The sequence below is a fragment of the Triticum aestivum genome, chromosome 5D, assembly GCF_018294505.1.
Source record: "Triticum aestivum cultivar Chinese Spring chromosome 5D, IWGSC CS RefSeq v2.1, whole genome shotgun sequence".
Lineage (NCBI taxonomy): Eukaryota > Viridiplantae > Streptophyta > Magnoliopsida > Poales > Poaceae > Triticum > Triticum aestivum.
In genome coordinates this window covers 508,667,619-508,683,539 of record NC_057808.1, presented here as the reverse complement: position 1 = coordinate 508,683,539, position 15,921 = coordinate 508,667,619, and the positions used below count along the sequence as shown (strand labels likewise).

At 45.6% G+C, this 15,921-nt stretch overlaps 1 protein-coding gene across 1 annotated transcript; it reads right to left on the bottom strand.

Moving 5' to 3' along the window:
• Nucleotides 1-932: 932 nt before the first annotated feature.
• On the bottom strand, nucleotides 933-2,619 carry LOC123123303 (uncharacterized). Its single transcript, XM_044543778.1, has 2 exons — nucleotides 1,464-2,619; nucleotides 933-1,257 (listed from the first exon to the last, which is right to left on the bottom strand). Exons 1-2 carry the CDS (start codon nucleotides 1,987-1,989, stop codon nucleotides 1,223-1,225), a joined length of 561 nt encoding a protein of 186 aa, XP_044399713.1. The 5' UTR covers nucleotides 1,990-2,619; the 3' UTR covers nucleotides 933-1,222.
• Nucleotides 2,620-15,921: the final 13,302 nt, after the last annotated feature.

Sequence of the window (15,921 nt, the reverse complement as noted above, 5' to 3'; positions counted from 1 at the left end):
AAACCTGATTATTTTGGCAAACATTAAGAAATATTTCGACTTTCGAGTGCTTACAAATTTCATCATCATATCACATCTGTGGAAGCCGTGGAAGGAAATAAAATCAGCGCTTCAAAATGCTTTCGAAAGTTTAGCATCTTCGAAGCATCAATTTTGTTTGTTTCCCACGACATCCATGAATGTGATTCCAAGATGAAACTTAGCAAGCACTCAAAACATTTCTTAATGTTTGTCACACAAAAAATTGTAATTTTTTTATTTGACATGATCATAAGAACCTAAAGAAAGGATTCAGAAAAACATAGCTCGAAGGAGCTACTTTTGGGGAGTTCTTGAGTTATAAGTAGTTTTGAAATAGCTTAGCTCGCAACTAGCGACGGCGAGGGTTTAGTGTCAGCATATTTTGATCCCGTGCATGATTTTACAGCCCAGATTACAGTCAAAATGGTTCTACCAACTGAAGCAAAAGAGGTCGGTTCTAGCAACTGAAGCAAAAGAGGTGAAGGTAAAGAGCTGGGAACGGTGACAAACCAAAGTGCTCTAATCGAGGAAATTCAACTTGGGCCGCTGGATGCTGCTTGGACGTCCAAGATTACAAGATTCCACTTTGCATCCGTTGTCTGAATCTGAACAGTAGGTCGCTTTAACTGAAGAAATAGCTGCAATTTCTGAAGAGACGATCAGAGTAGGGGTTTGCTGTGGGCTATGGCCTGACAGTGTTTAACTGTTTAGACCTCAGATGCAACAGAGTCGCTTCTCCGGGATAAAAATAGAGACCAGACATGTAAAGAATGGAAAGAAATACTTGAAGACCTGGTATTTTTCCAAGATCAAGTTAGAACCTGCTTATTAGAAAGTACTCCCTCCTTTCCACGACAAGAATCAGTTTTGACCTAAAACCACGACAAGAATTATGGAACGGAGGGAGTACCTAATAAGTGTCCACACTTAGATTTCGAAACCATTCAGGTCTTTTCCCATGGCAAACAATCTTTGAGTCGCGCTCGTGTCAGCATATTTCACAAGATCACAAAATGACTGAAAAGATCTTTACAAACTGCAAAGCACGGAAGCAACAACTTGCTAACGAAGTTCCAGAGCCCAAAACTAACACCAGCAGTAACCTCACAGATGCAGAGCCATACTTGTGCAAAACATCACTACTTCCACCTCCACCAACTTGCTCCAGCAAGTAGAGCTTGACAAACACTAAAGCACCAGCTCACTGCCCCTGGCCCATAGAAGCTGCTTCCATTGCTGCAGAAATGCAAGAAATTAGAACATAAAATCAACTGATTGATGAATCAGGTTTAACTGAATGTACATTTTGCTTACACACCGACCACAAGGCACAAACACGCCAGGTAAATCCACAAGTTCAGAGGATCATTAAGAAAATATGGACTGACAGATCGTAAAACGGGATTTTGCAGGGTTGTATATATTTACATAAGTAATAATTCCTGGGATGTAGAATCTCATGTAGGGAAAGACTTTTCTGCCAGGATCAGATACCTTCCTAACTCGCCTTGACTTGAGATCGACCATATAGGTACCAACACATGAGCTCACAAAAATGATTTGGGTGCCTTCGGCGATGCCACTAATTCCATCTTCAGGTGCTGGAATCGAAAGGGCCCTGTCAGGGAGCAGCGTCGTAAGATCGATTACCCTGAGTTTTGCCCATCCCATGGCTCCCTCTGGTCCGGTCTGCATTGACCAAATGGTCAGGTTTGTGACATCAACCACGGCAGCGAATCCGAGCCCCCCATCTTCCGCCGTCATGACATGCCCCTTGGCATCGGTCGGCCTCTCAAACATTGACAAGCGAAGTGTACCAAGTTGGCACTTGATAATGCCATCCAAGTCAAAGTAGAGTGCATCACCCACAAGGACGCTTGGCGAACCTCGGTTATAGGTATACTTGGTGATATCGGGGTGATGAACAGAGGTGAGCTCGGTCCACACACGAGTCTCCGACGAGTACATCCATCCCGCTGTGACTTTTTTCTGATGATTGGTGGTCACGATGACCACACAGAAGTGCCCTCCTTGGCAACCGTGGTGGTCGCAGCCTTGTGCGGCGCAGAGCACCGCCGCGCTGAACCAGAGCACGCCGTCGTCCACCGGTGTGCGCAGGCGGAGCTCGTGGCCCGTCAGAGGGTCCGCGATGGTTATGTAAACGGGCTCCCCTTCCCCGAAGTACCGGCTGTAGGACTCGAATAGGTAGCGGCCGTGGCGGCAGTCCAGGGCCTTCACTTTAGCCCAGCGGGAGCGGACAGGCTGGGCAGGGAGCGCCGATATGGGGCGGAAGCTGGCGTCCTCTTGGACGATCCCGAGGACCGGAGGTGGTCCGTGGAATTCACGGTAGCGGCGGCGAAAGCCCGCGCTGGCGAGGACGCGGCGCCAGGGCTTGCGGACGGCGGAGGCGCGGACGAGGCAGGCGGGCTCCTCCGGCGGAAGGCGGAGGAGGACCTCCTCGACGAGCTCCGGCTAAAGGCGGAGGAAGGGATCCTCTACGGGCCCGTCCATCAGCGCTGGCGGCGGCGGCACGGTGATGGTGCGGCGGAGGCGAGGGTTTGGGTGGGGGGAGGAGTCCAGAATCTACGGAAGTCTCGCTTCGTGTGGGTTCGTGCAATCAGTGTCGTGCGTTCGCGCCGCTTCATTTCATCGTGCTCCGTGGCTGGCACGTACACCATGCTACACTTTTGGACGTGTTTGGTTACATTGCCGATTCAGCCTGGCCCGGCGAGTCTGGCTTTATTGAGCCGGTTTGAAGGGATGCAGGCCAAAAAACTCGCCTAGCTCTATTGAGCCGGTTTGAAGGGATGCAAGTCAAAAAACTCGCCTGGCTCTATTGAGCCGGTTTGAGGAGATGCAGGCCAAAAAACCCCAGATGCATATAGTTTGGTTGCCTGCGTGCCCCTAGTTGCATGGGACAACCATTTTCGACTCGGCGTTTGGTTGCCCGCATTGCATTAGGCGCACATATGATATGGTGTTTGGTTGCAACCTGCATAAGGTGTTGTCACCACTTCTAACTAGTGGTGAGCTTACCATACAGAATGTAGCGCCATCTACTTAAACAAATGACAGTTCATCCTAACTACTATCAAATGACAGTTCAAATTATTAAGAGACATTGGCTAAATAGGGGATAGTTCATCGGTGCTATCAGATCTTCCTCTTCCTTTCCTCTTCTTCTACTTCTGCTTCTGCTTCTACTGCTGCTGCTGCTGCTTCTTGTTCTTCTTCCATCTTCTTCAAATCCTGCACTGACCTCTGTTAAGCCACGTCGCCTCTGCCCACTCCAACTTTTTGTTCTTTCAAGCGTCATTGTCAAATGCCTCCACACCATGGCCGGAGCTAACAACATCGTCAGGCTCGACATCTTCCTCCTCAGGCACGTGTTCATCAAAGCCCCACCGGAGGATCCAGTTATGCAGAATGCAACAAGCAAGAACTAGCTTAACCTGAGTGGAGTATGGGTGGAATGGCTTCTGATCCAGGATCTTAAACCTATTCTTCAGAGCTCCAAATGCCCTCTCAACAGTTACTCTAAGGCTGGAGTGTCTGAGATTAAACAACTCCTGTGCAGTCCTAGGATAGTTCCTACCAGAGAACTCGTTGAGATGGTATCTTGTTTTCCTGAAGGGTGGAAGAATACCCGGCCGACATGCATAGCCAGCATCTCCAAGGTAGAACTTGTCGTCGGGGATGTTGATCCCATCAGGTCGACTCATGCTATCAGTGAGAATGTTAGTATCATGCGCTGACCCCTCCTAGCCAGCCAGCACATATGTGAACTTCATATCAGTGAGAATTTTAGGAAAATTTAAAAACTTAAATTTGGACATGTTTTGCAAAAAGTGTAGGAAAAATGTAAAACGGCTATAACTTTTGCATACGATGTCAGAAAAAAAAGTATAATATATCAAAATGTTCAGCACGAAAATCCGCATCCGATTTTGTCTTTTCCACGGCCTGTTTGCAAATTTTTAGAATCCTCAAATTCTAAAAGGAAAAAAAGTTATGCTCAAATTTCAGTTTTTTTGAATTTTTGTTAAATCTGGTCAAACTATGGTCAAACTACTTATTCAAGAAGTATTAATGTTACTAAATAATTATTCAAGAATATTAGTGTTACTAAATAATTATTTTAGTTTTTTTGAATTTTGGTCAAATCTGGTCAAACTGTGGTCAAACAATGGTCAAACTAATTATTCAAGAAATATTAGTATTACTAAATAATTATTTCAGTTTTTTTGAATTTTGGTCAAATCTGGTCAAACTATGGTCAAACTACTTATCAAGAAATATTAGTGTTACTAAATAATTATTGTTTTTTAGAACAATAGTTTCAAACTCAAACAGTGAAATGTGTGACTTCATGCTCAAGCTAAATTCCTGAGGGTTAATAGGATTGACATCTTACTATTGTCAGGAAAACAACAAGTGCAGACTTGGAAACGAGGGAGAATAGAACCCGGAAGTTAAGCGTGCTCAGGCTGGAGTAGTGAGAGGATGGGTGACCGTCCGGGAAGTTAGATGATTTGGAATGATGAGGGGTGATTAGAGATTGGAGGTTAAATTGAGCAGTGATGAGGGGTGATTAGAGATTAAAAAAATTTAAAAATTTAAAAATAAAAAAAATTCAAAAAAATCATAAAATTACCAACCGGGACTAAAGGTGGACCTCCAGGCAGTGGCCACGTGAAGGGCCTTTAGTCCCGGTTCGTGTAAGAACCGGGACCAAAGGGGGAGGCTTTAGTAACGACCCTTTAGTCCCGGTTCCAGAACCTAGTCGACATCGACGGTTCGTTCAGTGGGAAATCGATCCTACACCTAGCTTAATGGCCTAACCACTAAGCTAACAAAGGGGGAGGGGGTGCTGCTTACCGGCATCGGAGACGAGGACGGCGTAGGGGGAGCCATGGCACAGACTAGGTCGACTAGACGGTGGCCAACAGCAAGGGCAGCACCAGATCCGCCGCAAACGCCGCCGCCTCTTCCGCCGCCGCCGCTGCCTATAGCGTAGATCTGAAATCGCAGCCGCCGCCGGTGGTGAGGCAGTAGGGAAGAAAGGGGGCAGTGGCTATGGGTGAGCGAGTGAAAGGAGGGTGAGGCTAATTTGGCGCCGGGACGGCGCGCCAGATTTCCATCTCCCGCCATCCCCCCTCGCCCTCGCCTCGCTCCCGCCCGTGCGACCTCGCACCGCACTCAGCCTGGCTCGCGAGAAACTGCCGATCGAGCGTTTCCAGCGAGCCAGGCTCTATGCTGCTTTGAGGAGCGTGCGATGCAGGCCCAACAGGAAAACCAGGCAACCAAACAGGCCTCTCCCTTCCCGCGCGGGCCTGGTTGGACTCGATGCGGGTAACCAAACACGCCCTTTACCAAGCAACGCGTTCTAGAGCAAAACGAACCAACTTGTGATTGTGTGATTGGATGGTTGGAGGGACTGTGGTACCCAGTCCACCAAGATTCAAATCCTGATGCTCGCATTTATTTCTACGTTTATTTCAGGATTTCCGGCGATGCGCATTCAGTGGGAGGAGACGTTCTCGTAGACCCTTCGTAAATTTGAAGATGATATGCCGGCTCAGTCTTTCAGAGGTGCTTATAGGGGTAGTATATGCGTGTGTGCGTTCATAGGGGTGAGTGTATGCGCATGTATATGAGCGCTTGTTCTGTACTGTGTGAAAAAAAACGCGTTCTAAACAACATCACAAAATACGCCAAATAAGTAAAATCATAACTTGTTTGATCTTGAATTTTTTTTAACACAGTACAGACACAGATGCTCATACATACACATACACTCATCCCAGTGAACGCGCCCACGCACAACCTATCTTTGTGAGTATCTCCGAGAGACTGAGCCGGCACATCATCTTGAGATTGACGAAGTCGCCACAGACACCTTCGTAGTCGACGGGAACATCTCCTCCCACTGAATGCATATCGCCGAAAGGTTTGGAATAAATCCAAAAAAATGCAAGCATTAATGTCAAGTCTAGGACTTGAACTCTTTGTAATGGGATACCACTGTCTTCCTCACCATCCAACCGCAAGTTGGTTTGCGTTCGACCTTAAACCTGAAGCACTTTGCATTGGCATGGCTTCTCAAGGCTCAATAGTGTAGTCCGCTGCAAAGGGACATCCTTTCTCCTCACGTCCCTCTGATTTGTTACCTTCACCCCCCCCCCCCCCCCCCAAAAAAAAGATTTGTTACCTTCACCCGAACAAATAAGGGGGAATTCCTCAACCGCCTTGTTTTAAACCTTCCACCCCGCACTGGAATAGGTATCGTCCTAGATGCACCGACTCCTTCGCTCCCGAACAAAACGGCCAACGTCAGTCCATCTCTTGTACTACAAACTTTGCCGCCCATCTGGCGACATCGGAGTGAGTGCCAATGTAGTAGAGCAGAGAACATGAAACGAAATCTTCTGAGTTGATCGATGTCATCAATCTCATTGAAGAACCCAAATCTGCATTCTTGGGATCGTAATACTCTGAAGGGATCAAATAGAAGAATGAACAATTTAAGAAAAAGAATTAGAGAAGTTGAGGTGTGCTCCTATGAATGTGAATCCCGTTCACGCCAAAAGGAAATTATTGTTCTCATTGAGAATCTTTTGAATCAAGAAGAAACTTTCTCGCTTCAGATAGCTCACACAAATCGGCTGATCCATGGGGATCGTAATACTTTTTTTTTCAATAATGCGGATATGGGCAGAAAAAGGATAAATAATATTAGAAAAATTTCTTGATGATAAGGGTGTTTCGCGGCAAGGTACGAAATTGAAGGACCGTATAACGAGCTATTTTTCTAATCTTTTTATCTCAGAAGTTTTGCGACCAGACCAGAAAGTGTTATCTTTTTGTTTAAAGAAGAGTGTCTGGTGAGATCCATAACCTTCTTACTCCTTACTCTGTTGAAGATGTTCGAAATGCTCCTTTTGCCATTGGAGATTTAAAAGCCCCAGGACCAGACGAACTCCATGTACTTTTTATAAAAGATTTTGGCCCATGTTAGGGGATGATTTGGTTGAGGAGGTTCTGCAAGCGGTGCATACGTGCACTATTCTGTCTGGATGGAATGATACTGCAATTGTGATTATCCCAAAGGTTAATTCTTCAGAGAAGGTAACTCAATTTAGACCAATCAGTTTGTGTAATGTGGTGTACAATATTATCGTGAAAATGATGGCTACTCGTTTGAAGGTATTTCTGCCAAAGTCAATACAAAAATACCTCAACAAGTGTATAAAACGTCTTATATTACAGAGTACTACAGTAGTATTCTTCAGACTGAAATATGTATTGCAGCCAAAAGCGACATGCTACTATTCTTTGACGATGATGCCGGGTTGCAATCAACCATTGCCGTGTTGCAACCCGAAGGCAAATGCAGGGTGAGAGCATGGACGATGCGGCGAAGCTTCTTCAACGAGTAAAACTCATCCCAATGAATGCCATACTCTGCAACAGAGCCTGAGATGACTGCCTTCCACATTATGGAAAAATATTTAAGTCAGTACTACAGTAGTATCCTTCGCAGCCAAAAGTGACGTGCTACTATTCTTTGATGATGATACAATACTTTTGATCTTTTCGTGTTTGCCTGTGGACAAGTCCTTTGTTTCTAAAATCAAATCTCATGTTACTTGTAGGGTTCGAGCCTGTTTCTAAGACTGCAGGACATTAGAGAACTTGCTCCATCTTCTTTTCTATCTCCCTGAATTCCTGAAATGTAGAAGCTCAAGTATAAGATGCATAAAAGGTACTCCCTCCGTCCCATAATGTAAGACGTTTTTTGACACAAAACGTCCTATATTATGGGACGGAGGGAGTACTACTTAACACAAGATTGAATCCTTATTATCTCGATGCAGCCAAGTTGAAAAGCTCTTCAGGTTCTGCAGTGCTTTATCAACCATGCACATACAGAAGATGAGCGCAATAATACCAATATTTTTATATCCAAGTGCATGCCTTAAAATGCTGAAACTACTATTCAGGAATTTTCAAGGAATGAAACTGAGCCGGACAGATCATCTGTTAGACGAATAGAAGAGAGTAAATTCAATATATTATTTTCACCTCCAAATTGCTTTCCCAAGCATTAAACGAACATCAGCTCCAATAACGCGAAATGTAGACCAGAACCATAGAGGTCATTATTTCTGAGGTTACTTAGCATTTTTTTGCGACAACAAGTTATAGTCATCTAACATTTACAAATTGCAAATGCAGACCGGGTGCTCAAGATCTGGCCTGGGTTCTTTAAAGGAAACAGATGTCAAGAGGAATATATTTTTCCTTTGTGACCTGACGGACTTTGTCAGCATTGCTGGTTTACTATTATTTTTTTTAATAAAAAGTTATATGGGGGCTGAGATGCTTCAAAACCCCGCCAAACTAAACTACATCATCGCTGTGTTAAGGATTAGCTATTTTTGCTCCCCATTCTGTTTACTGTGACATACTCCCTCCATTCACAATTATAAGATGTTTTGGATATTTCAATAGGACTACATACGGACTAAAATGAGTGAACATGGACACTAAAATGCATTTATATACATCTGAATCAGAAAAACGTGAGAACATCTTATAAATGTGAACGGATGAAGTACATTACAACACCAACTAGGTCCTCAGTAGTTTGGCAGTAATTCTACTCCTCTTATCATGTAGTTTGACCCAACAGAATCTTGATATAAAGCCACAAATAAAACTGATACGTAACATTTCTCAGCAAAGTCAAGAAATTTAACAAGACTGAGTATTGGCACGATGAATGCTGCAACACCAGAACGAATCAGATGACATGAGCTGGTAAAATCAAACACCCTAAAATCAGATGACAAAGAGCTGGTAAAAATTAAACAACTATTGGTTTGGACAGTAGCTGATCCAGCTGATAATGTCAATTGTTTTTTACCTAGGAACTCCTAACAGCTTGCTGATTCTCACCTGTATACCAGCTGTTCTTGTATACTAGTAGCACATATCAGATGCTATGAGTTGATCATCTTGCGTGTTCAGACTTCAGAGACTGCATCTTCTGCCTTGTATCTATCTTCAGTAGAATAGGTGAGAAATGCTGCTGCTGCTGTGTATTGCTGACTAGCAAAATGCATATGCAGCACCATGCTCGGCAGGGTTAACCGGTTAAGGGCATGACTGCTTAGACCTCATCTGAAGTCAAGACACATTTCCCAAAGAAAAGGAGAGAAAGAAATGTCAAGAACTGAAGGTATTTTCCTGATGATATTAGATCCTGCTTAGAAAGTACAGAAGCAACAACTTCCTACACAAAGTTCCTACAAACTGCGAGTACGGAAGCAACAACTTCTTAAACAGAGTTCCATAAACTAAAGACTAACACCAGCAGCAGCCTCACAGATCGAAAGCCACACTCGTGCCCACATACCCATATCTAAAGGCTTCTTAAACAGAGTTCCATAAATTAAAGACTAACACGAACAACAACCTTACAGATCCAAAGCCACACATACATACCCATATCTAGCATCACTTCTAGTCTTCTACCAACTCGATCCAGAAGCCCTTGCTCCAGCAGCTTGAGCTTGCTAAACACTTAAAACATCAGCTCACTCCCCCTGGCCAATAGGAACTGCATTCGTTGCTGCAGAAATGCAAGAATTCGGGAAGTATATCATATCAACATGTGTATGATTACTTGCCAAGTGCCATACAAACATGGTTACAAATGTGCACATGAATAATACCTGGGATGTAGAAGCTCGTGTAGGGAAAGAATTTTCTGCTAGGACGAGACACCCTCCTGACTGGAGCAGACAGCCTCGTGACTAGCCCTGCTTTGAGGTTGACCATGTAGGAACCAAAACTTGTGCTCACAAAAATGACTTGGGTACCTTCGGCGAAGCCACTCACCCATGCACCCGACATACTACTCCCATATTCAAGTGGTGGGATCCAGAGGGCACCATCAGGGAGTAGCGTGCTAAGATCAATTACCCTGAGCTTTGCCCAACCCTCGAGCTCGGTATCCCTCGACCACAGGGTTAGATCTGTGAGATCAACCACAGAAGCAAATCCCAGCCCACAGTCTTCCGTCCTCATGAGAAGACCATTGCCATCGATCTGCTTCGGCTTCTCCAACATTGACAAGTGGAGCGTACCTAGGTGGTACTTGATGATGCATTTGCCGTTGAAGTAGAGTGCACCGTCCACGAGGACGCTGGTCATACCATACGGTCCATACTCAAAGTCATCTACAACATTGGGGTGATCAAGGGAGGCGCGCTCGCTCCAGGCGCCAGTCTCCGACGAGTATAGCCAGCCCGACGTGGCTTCACATCCGTTGGACAAGAAGGCCACACGGAAATGCCCCCCTTGGCAACCATGGTGGTCACGGGAAAATATCCTGTGCTCCAAAGAAATCCGTGCTCCGGCTGCACCGTGCACATCCCGAACGCTGGGTACAGAATGAAGGGAGGGGATGGAAGCCGAACGCCCCACCCTCTAGTTTTTGCAGAAATCACCTCAGCTAAGTACAGAATAGGTTTGCTGCCCCAAGTTTGAGCGAACCGGAACAGAGAACAGGAGCAGATAGGGATACAGGGCTCCGGCGGTTGACCTTGCCGTGTGCTGAGCTGCGACCTCGCCGGCTGCTACGCTGCGACCTCGCCGTGGTCCGGCGTACAACGGAGAGGCCGCCCCATCCCCGCACCTCCATTCTCCTCCTCCGCGCCACCCCGTCACCACACCCGGTACCTACCTCCGCCATCCGACGGCGGCTAGATCCGCCATCCGCCGACGCCGGAGAAGAGAACTCCAACCTTCAGGTATCCTTTTGGAAGTTACATACCTGTGTTTTTATTTGTGTATTTTGGTTCTAATCCATCACCCCCTTTATTCTGGTTGTGTTAGATGTAGCTAATCTTATTTGAGTAAAATGTGGTGATCTCTCTCTATATCAGGGCGCAGGCAATAACCACTGAAATAACTTGCTGTATTTTGCTTAGACTGCATATAACATATTCGAGTAATTACAAATAGAAAAATGTCTGCAACTTATGGCCTGAGATGAGTTTGAATTAATTTTAAACTGAGTTCAAAGTAAAATGTCAGCAACTTAGAGCATTTAGTTTTGTGTGTGATGTGGATGAAGCACCTAGAACTTGTACAAATTAATGGAGGTTAATAGTACACTAGTAGGAAAAGGGGTTTAGGTCACAGGACAGTTTTCACGTTAGCCCCGGTTCAGTCACGAACCGGGACTAATGTGAGCATTGGTCCCGGTTCGTGCGGCCAGGGACCTGCCGGGCCTCGTGGGGGCATTGGTCCCGGTTCGTCCGGACCCTTTGGTCCCGGTTGGTGGGACAAACCGTGACCAATGGCCTTTAGTACCGGTTGGTGCCACCAACCGGGACCAATGAGTTCCCTATATATACCCCATCGCCACAGCAGAGCACTCCAGAGTGCTCTGTTTTTTCTGGCCGGCGAGGGCAGGGCATTTGGGTGCTCTAGCTCACCTCCTATGCACATGAGGTGTTCGATGAAATGTCTTAGCCACACTAGTTAATCTTTGTCCTCTCGAAACTCGACCTCCGAGCTTCATTTTTCCCGAGATTTGTCTAGGTTTAGCGGTCTGTCACGTCCCGTCCCCGTCTTCACCGCTGTCGATCGCCCGCGCCGATCTCGTCGCCAGCACCACCGTGGTGAGCCTCTTGTTCTTATCTTCTTTCTGAAAGGAAAAAATTCTTACTTTAGATAGTTACTTGTCTAATTTTGTTACTTTTATTATTCCTTCTTATTACATAGTGCGATGGTTTTGGTATCCGCCCCCGTCGGCCCTCGTCATGTCTATGATTCGGATGTGGTATATATTATCTTTTTATAACTATTTGGTTCATTTATTGTTTATGACAAATATACCGACCAACGTGACATAGATTTTATTTATCTAGGAGGTGGTTGATCCGGAAATTATAACCGACCCTGTTGTCGAGAGGTTAAATTTAGTTGAAGAAGAAAACAATTACTTGAAGGAAAAAATAAATAAAAATTGAGGAGGAGAAGATGATATTGGAGTTGCATGTTGCGGATGTCGTCGATGATCACAAGATCAAGATGGATGCAATGCGCTTGAAGATTAGAAAGATTAGAAAATATGCCATTCATACCGAGGCTTGGTATCATTATGCCGTTGGATCAATTGTTACCTTGGTTGCGATTATGATCGCATTTGTTTTCGCATTGAAATGTTTTATATAGTTTCAATGTATGGTTTAATTAATTAGATGCTCTGGAGAGCTATATATATGTTGTTAGATGAGAACTATGTATGTACTTTGGTTCTAATGTGATGATGAACTTCTATTAATTTGGTCACTTAATTATCTATTCATGATGTTCTTTAATGGTTTTTGACACACTTAATTATATATAATGCACGCAGATGAACCGGCAATGGATGCACGGTGACAGACACACCTCCGAGTACATTAAGGGCGTGCATGATTTTCTCGAAGTGGCTGAGGCAAACAAGCAGAATGGTTTTATGTGTTGTCCATTCCCTACATGTGGGAATACGAAGTCTTACTCTGACCGGAAAATCCTTCACACCCACCTGCTTTACAAGGGTTTCATGCCACACTATAATGTTTGGACGAGGCACGGAGAAATGGGGGTTATGATGGAAGACGGCGAAGAAGAAGAGGACGATGACAACTATGTGCCCCCTGAATACGGTGATGCTGCAACGGGGGAAGCTGCTGAAGATCAAGAGGAACCAGACGATGTGCCCAATGATGCTGCAAGGGGGGAAGCTGCTGAAGATCAAGAGGAACCAGTGCCCGATGATGATGATCTCCTCCGGGTCATTGTCGATGCAAGGACGCAATGCGAAAGTCAAAAGGAGAAGCTGAAGTTCGATCGCATGTTAGAGGATCACAAAAAGGGTTGTACCCCAATTGCAAAGATGGCAACACAAAGCTCGGTACCGTACTGGAATTGCTGCAGTGGAAGGCAGAGAATGCTGTGCCTGACAAAGGATTTGAGAAGCTATTGAAAATATTGAAGAAGAAGCTTCCCAAGGATAACGAATTGCCCGACAGTACATACGCAGCAAAGAAGGTCGTATGCCCTCTAGGATTGGAGGTGCAGAAGATACATGCATGCCCTAATGACTGCATCCTCTACCGCGGTGCGTACAAGGATCTGAACGCATGCCCGGTATGCGGTGCATTGCGGTATAAGATCAGACGAGATGACCCTGGTGATGTTGACGGCCAGCCCCCCAGGAAGAGGGTTCCTGCGAAGGTGATGTGGTATGCTCCTATAATACCACGGTTGAAACGTCTGTTCAGAAACGAAGAGCATGCCAAGTTGATGTGATGGCACAGTGAGGACCGTAAGAAAGATAGGAAGTTGAGAGCACCCGCTGACGGGTCGCAGTGGAGAAAAATCGAGAGAAAGTACTGGGCTGAGTTTGCAGCTGACCCAAGGAACGTATGGTTTGGTTTAAGCGCGGATGGCATTAATCCTTTCGGGGAGCAGAGCAGCAATCACAACACCTGGCCCGTGACTCTATGTATGTATAACCTTCCTCCTTGGATGTGCATGAAGCGGAAGTTCATTATGATGCCAGTTCTCATCCAATGCCCTAAGCAACCCGGCAACGACATTGATGTGTACCTAAGGCCATTAGTTGAAGAACTTTTACAGCTGTGGAATGGAAACGGTGTACGTACGTGGGATGAGCACAAACAGGACGAATTTAACATGCACGCGTTGCTGTTTGTAACCATCAACGATTGGCCCGCTCTCAGTAACCTTTCAGGACAGACAAACAAGGGATACCACGCATGCACGCACTGTTTAGATGACACTGAAAGTATATACCTGGACAAAAGCAGGAAGAATGTGTACCTGGGCCATCGTCGATTTCTTCCGACCAACCATCAATGTCGAAAGAAAGGCAAGCATTTCAAAGGCGAGGCAGATCACCGGAAGAAGCCCGCCATGCGTACCAGTGATCACGTACTTGCTATGGTCAATGATTTACACGTAATCTTTGGAAAGGGTCCCGGCGGACTAGCTGTTCCGAATGACACTGAGGGACACGCACCCATGTGGAAGAAGAAATCTATATTTTGGGACCTACCCTACTGGAAAGAGCTAGAGGTCCGCTCTTCAATCGACGTGATGCACGTGACGAAGAACCTTTGCGTGAACCTGCTAGGCTTCTTGGGCGTGTATGGGAAGACAAAAGATACACCTGAGGCACGGGAGGACCTGCAACGTTTGCACGAAAAAGACGGCATGCCTCCGAAGCAGTATGAAGGTCCTGCCAGCTACGCTCTTACGAAAGAAGAGAAAGAAATCTTCTTTGAATGCCTGCTCAGTATGAAGGTCCCGACTGGCTTCTCGTCGAATATAAAGGGAATAATAAATATGCCAGAGAAAAAGTTCCAGAACCTAAAGTCTCATGACTGCCACGTGATTATGACGCAACTGCTTCCGGTTGCATTGAGGGGGCTTCTATCGGAAAACGTCCGATTAGCCATTGTGAAGCTATGTGCATTCCTCAATGCAATCTCTCAGAAGGTGATCGATCCAGAAATCATACCAAGGCTAAGGAGTGATGTGGCGCAATGTCTTGTCAGTTTCGAGCTGGTGTTCCCACCATCCTTCTTCAATATCATGACGCACGTCCTAGTTCATCTAGTCGACGAGATTGTCATTCTGGGGCCGGTATTTCTACACAATATGTTCCCCTTTGAGAGGTTCATGGGAGTCCTAAAGAAATATGTTCGTAACCGCGCTAGGCCAGAAGGAAGCATCTCCATGGGCCATCAAACAGAGGATGTCATTGGGTTTTGTGTTGACTTCATTCCTAGCCTTAAGAAGATAGGTCTCCCTAAATCGCAGTATGAGGGGAGACTGACTGGAAAAGGCATGCTTGGAGGGGGGGACTCAATAATATGCAGGGACGGATATTCTTGGTCTCAAGCACACTACACAGTTCTACAGAACTCTACCTTGGTGACCCCGTATGTCGATGAACACAAGAACAGTCTGCGCTCCAAACACCCGGAGCAGTGTGACGACTGGATTACATGTGAACACATCAGGACTTTCAGCAGTTGGTTGGAAACACGTCTTAGAGGTGACACCACTGTTTGTGATGAGTTGTACTCGTTGTCCAGGGGACCATCTTCGACTGTATTGACTTACAAAGGATACGAGATAAATGGGAATACATTTTACACGATCGCCCAAGATCAAAAGAGCACCAACCAAAACAGCGGTGTCCGCTTTGATGCAGCAACCGAGAGGGGAAAGGACACATATTATGGTTACATAATGGACATATGGGAACTTGACTACGGACATGATTTTAAGGTCCCTTTGTTTAAGTGCAAATGGGTCAATCTGTCAGGAGGCGGGGTATAGGTAGACCCACAGTACGGAATGACAACAGTGGATCTGAACAATCTTGGGTACACTGACGAACCGTTCGTCCTAGCAAATGATGTGGCACAGGTTATCTATGTGAAGGACATGTCTACCAGACCGAGGAAAAGAAAAGATAAGGAAGCGAATACATCATACGATGAGCCAAAGCAGCACATAGTTCTTTCAGGAAAAAGGGACATTGTGGGAGTGGAGGGCAAGACAGACGTGTCTGAAAATTATGAAAAGTTTCATGAAATTCCTCCCTTCAAAGTCAAGGCTGACCCAAGCATCCTGATAAACCATGAAGATTATCCATGGTTACGGCGCAATAAGCAAATGACACAAGCGAAGAAAAAGTGAAGACTTTCTCCCGCAACTATTATGATGATACCATGCCAACTTTGTAATAGACGAGTATGATACCATTGTCCGTTTTGTACAAGAAGTGCATCTAGTTTTTGC

What these genes read in the sequence shown, in the direction of transcription:
- LOC123123303 (XM_044543778.1), bottom strand. Translation starts at nt 1,989, where the DNA reads ATGTACTCGTCGGAGACTCGTGTGTGGACCGAGCTCACCTCTGTTCAT. An exon ending in CATGAGATTCTACATCCCAG is followed by an intron (nt 1,258 to 1,463) that starts GAATTATTACTT and finishes GCATTTCTGCAG; the next exon opens with CAATGGAAGCAGCTTCTATG.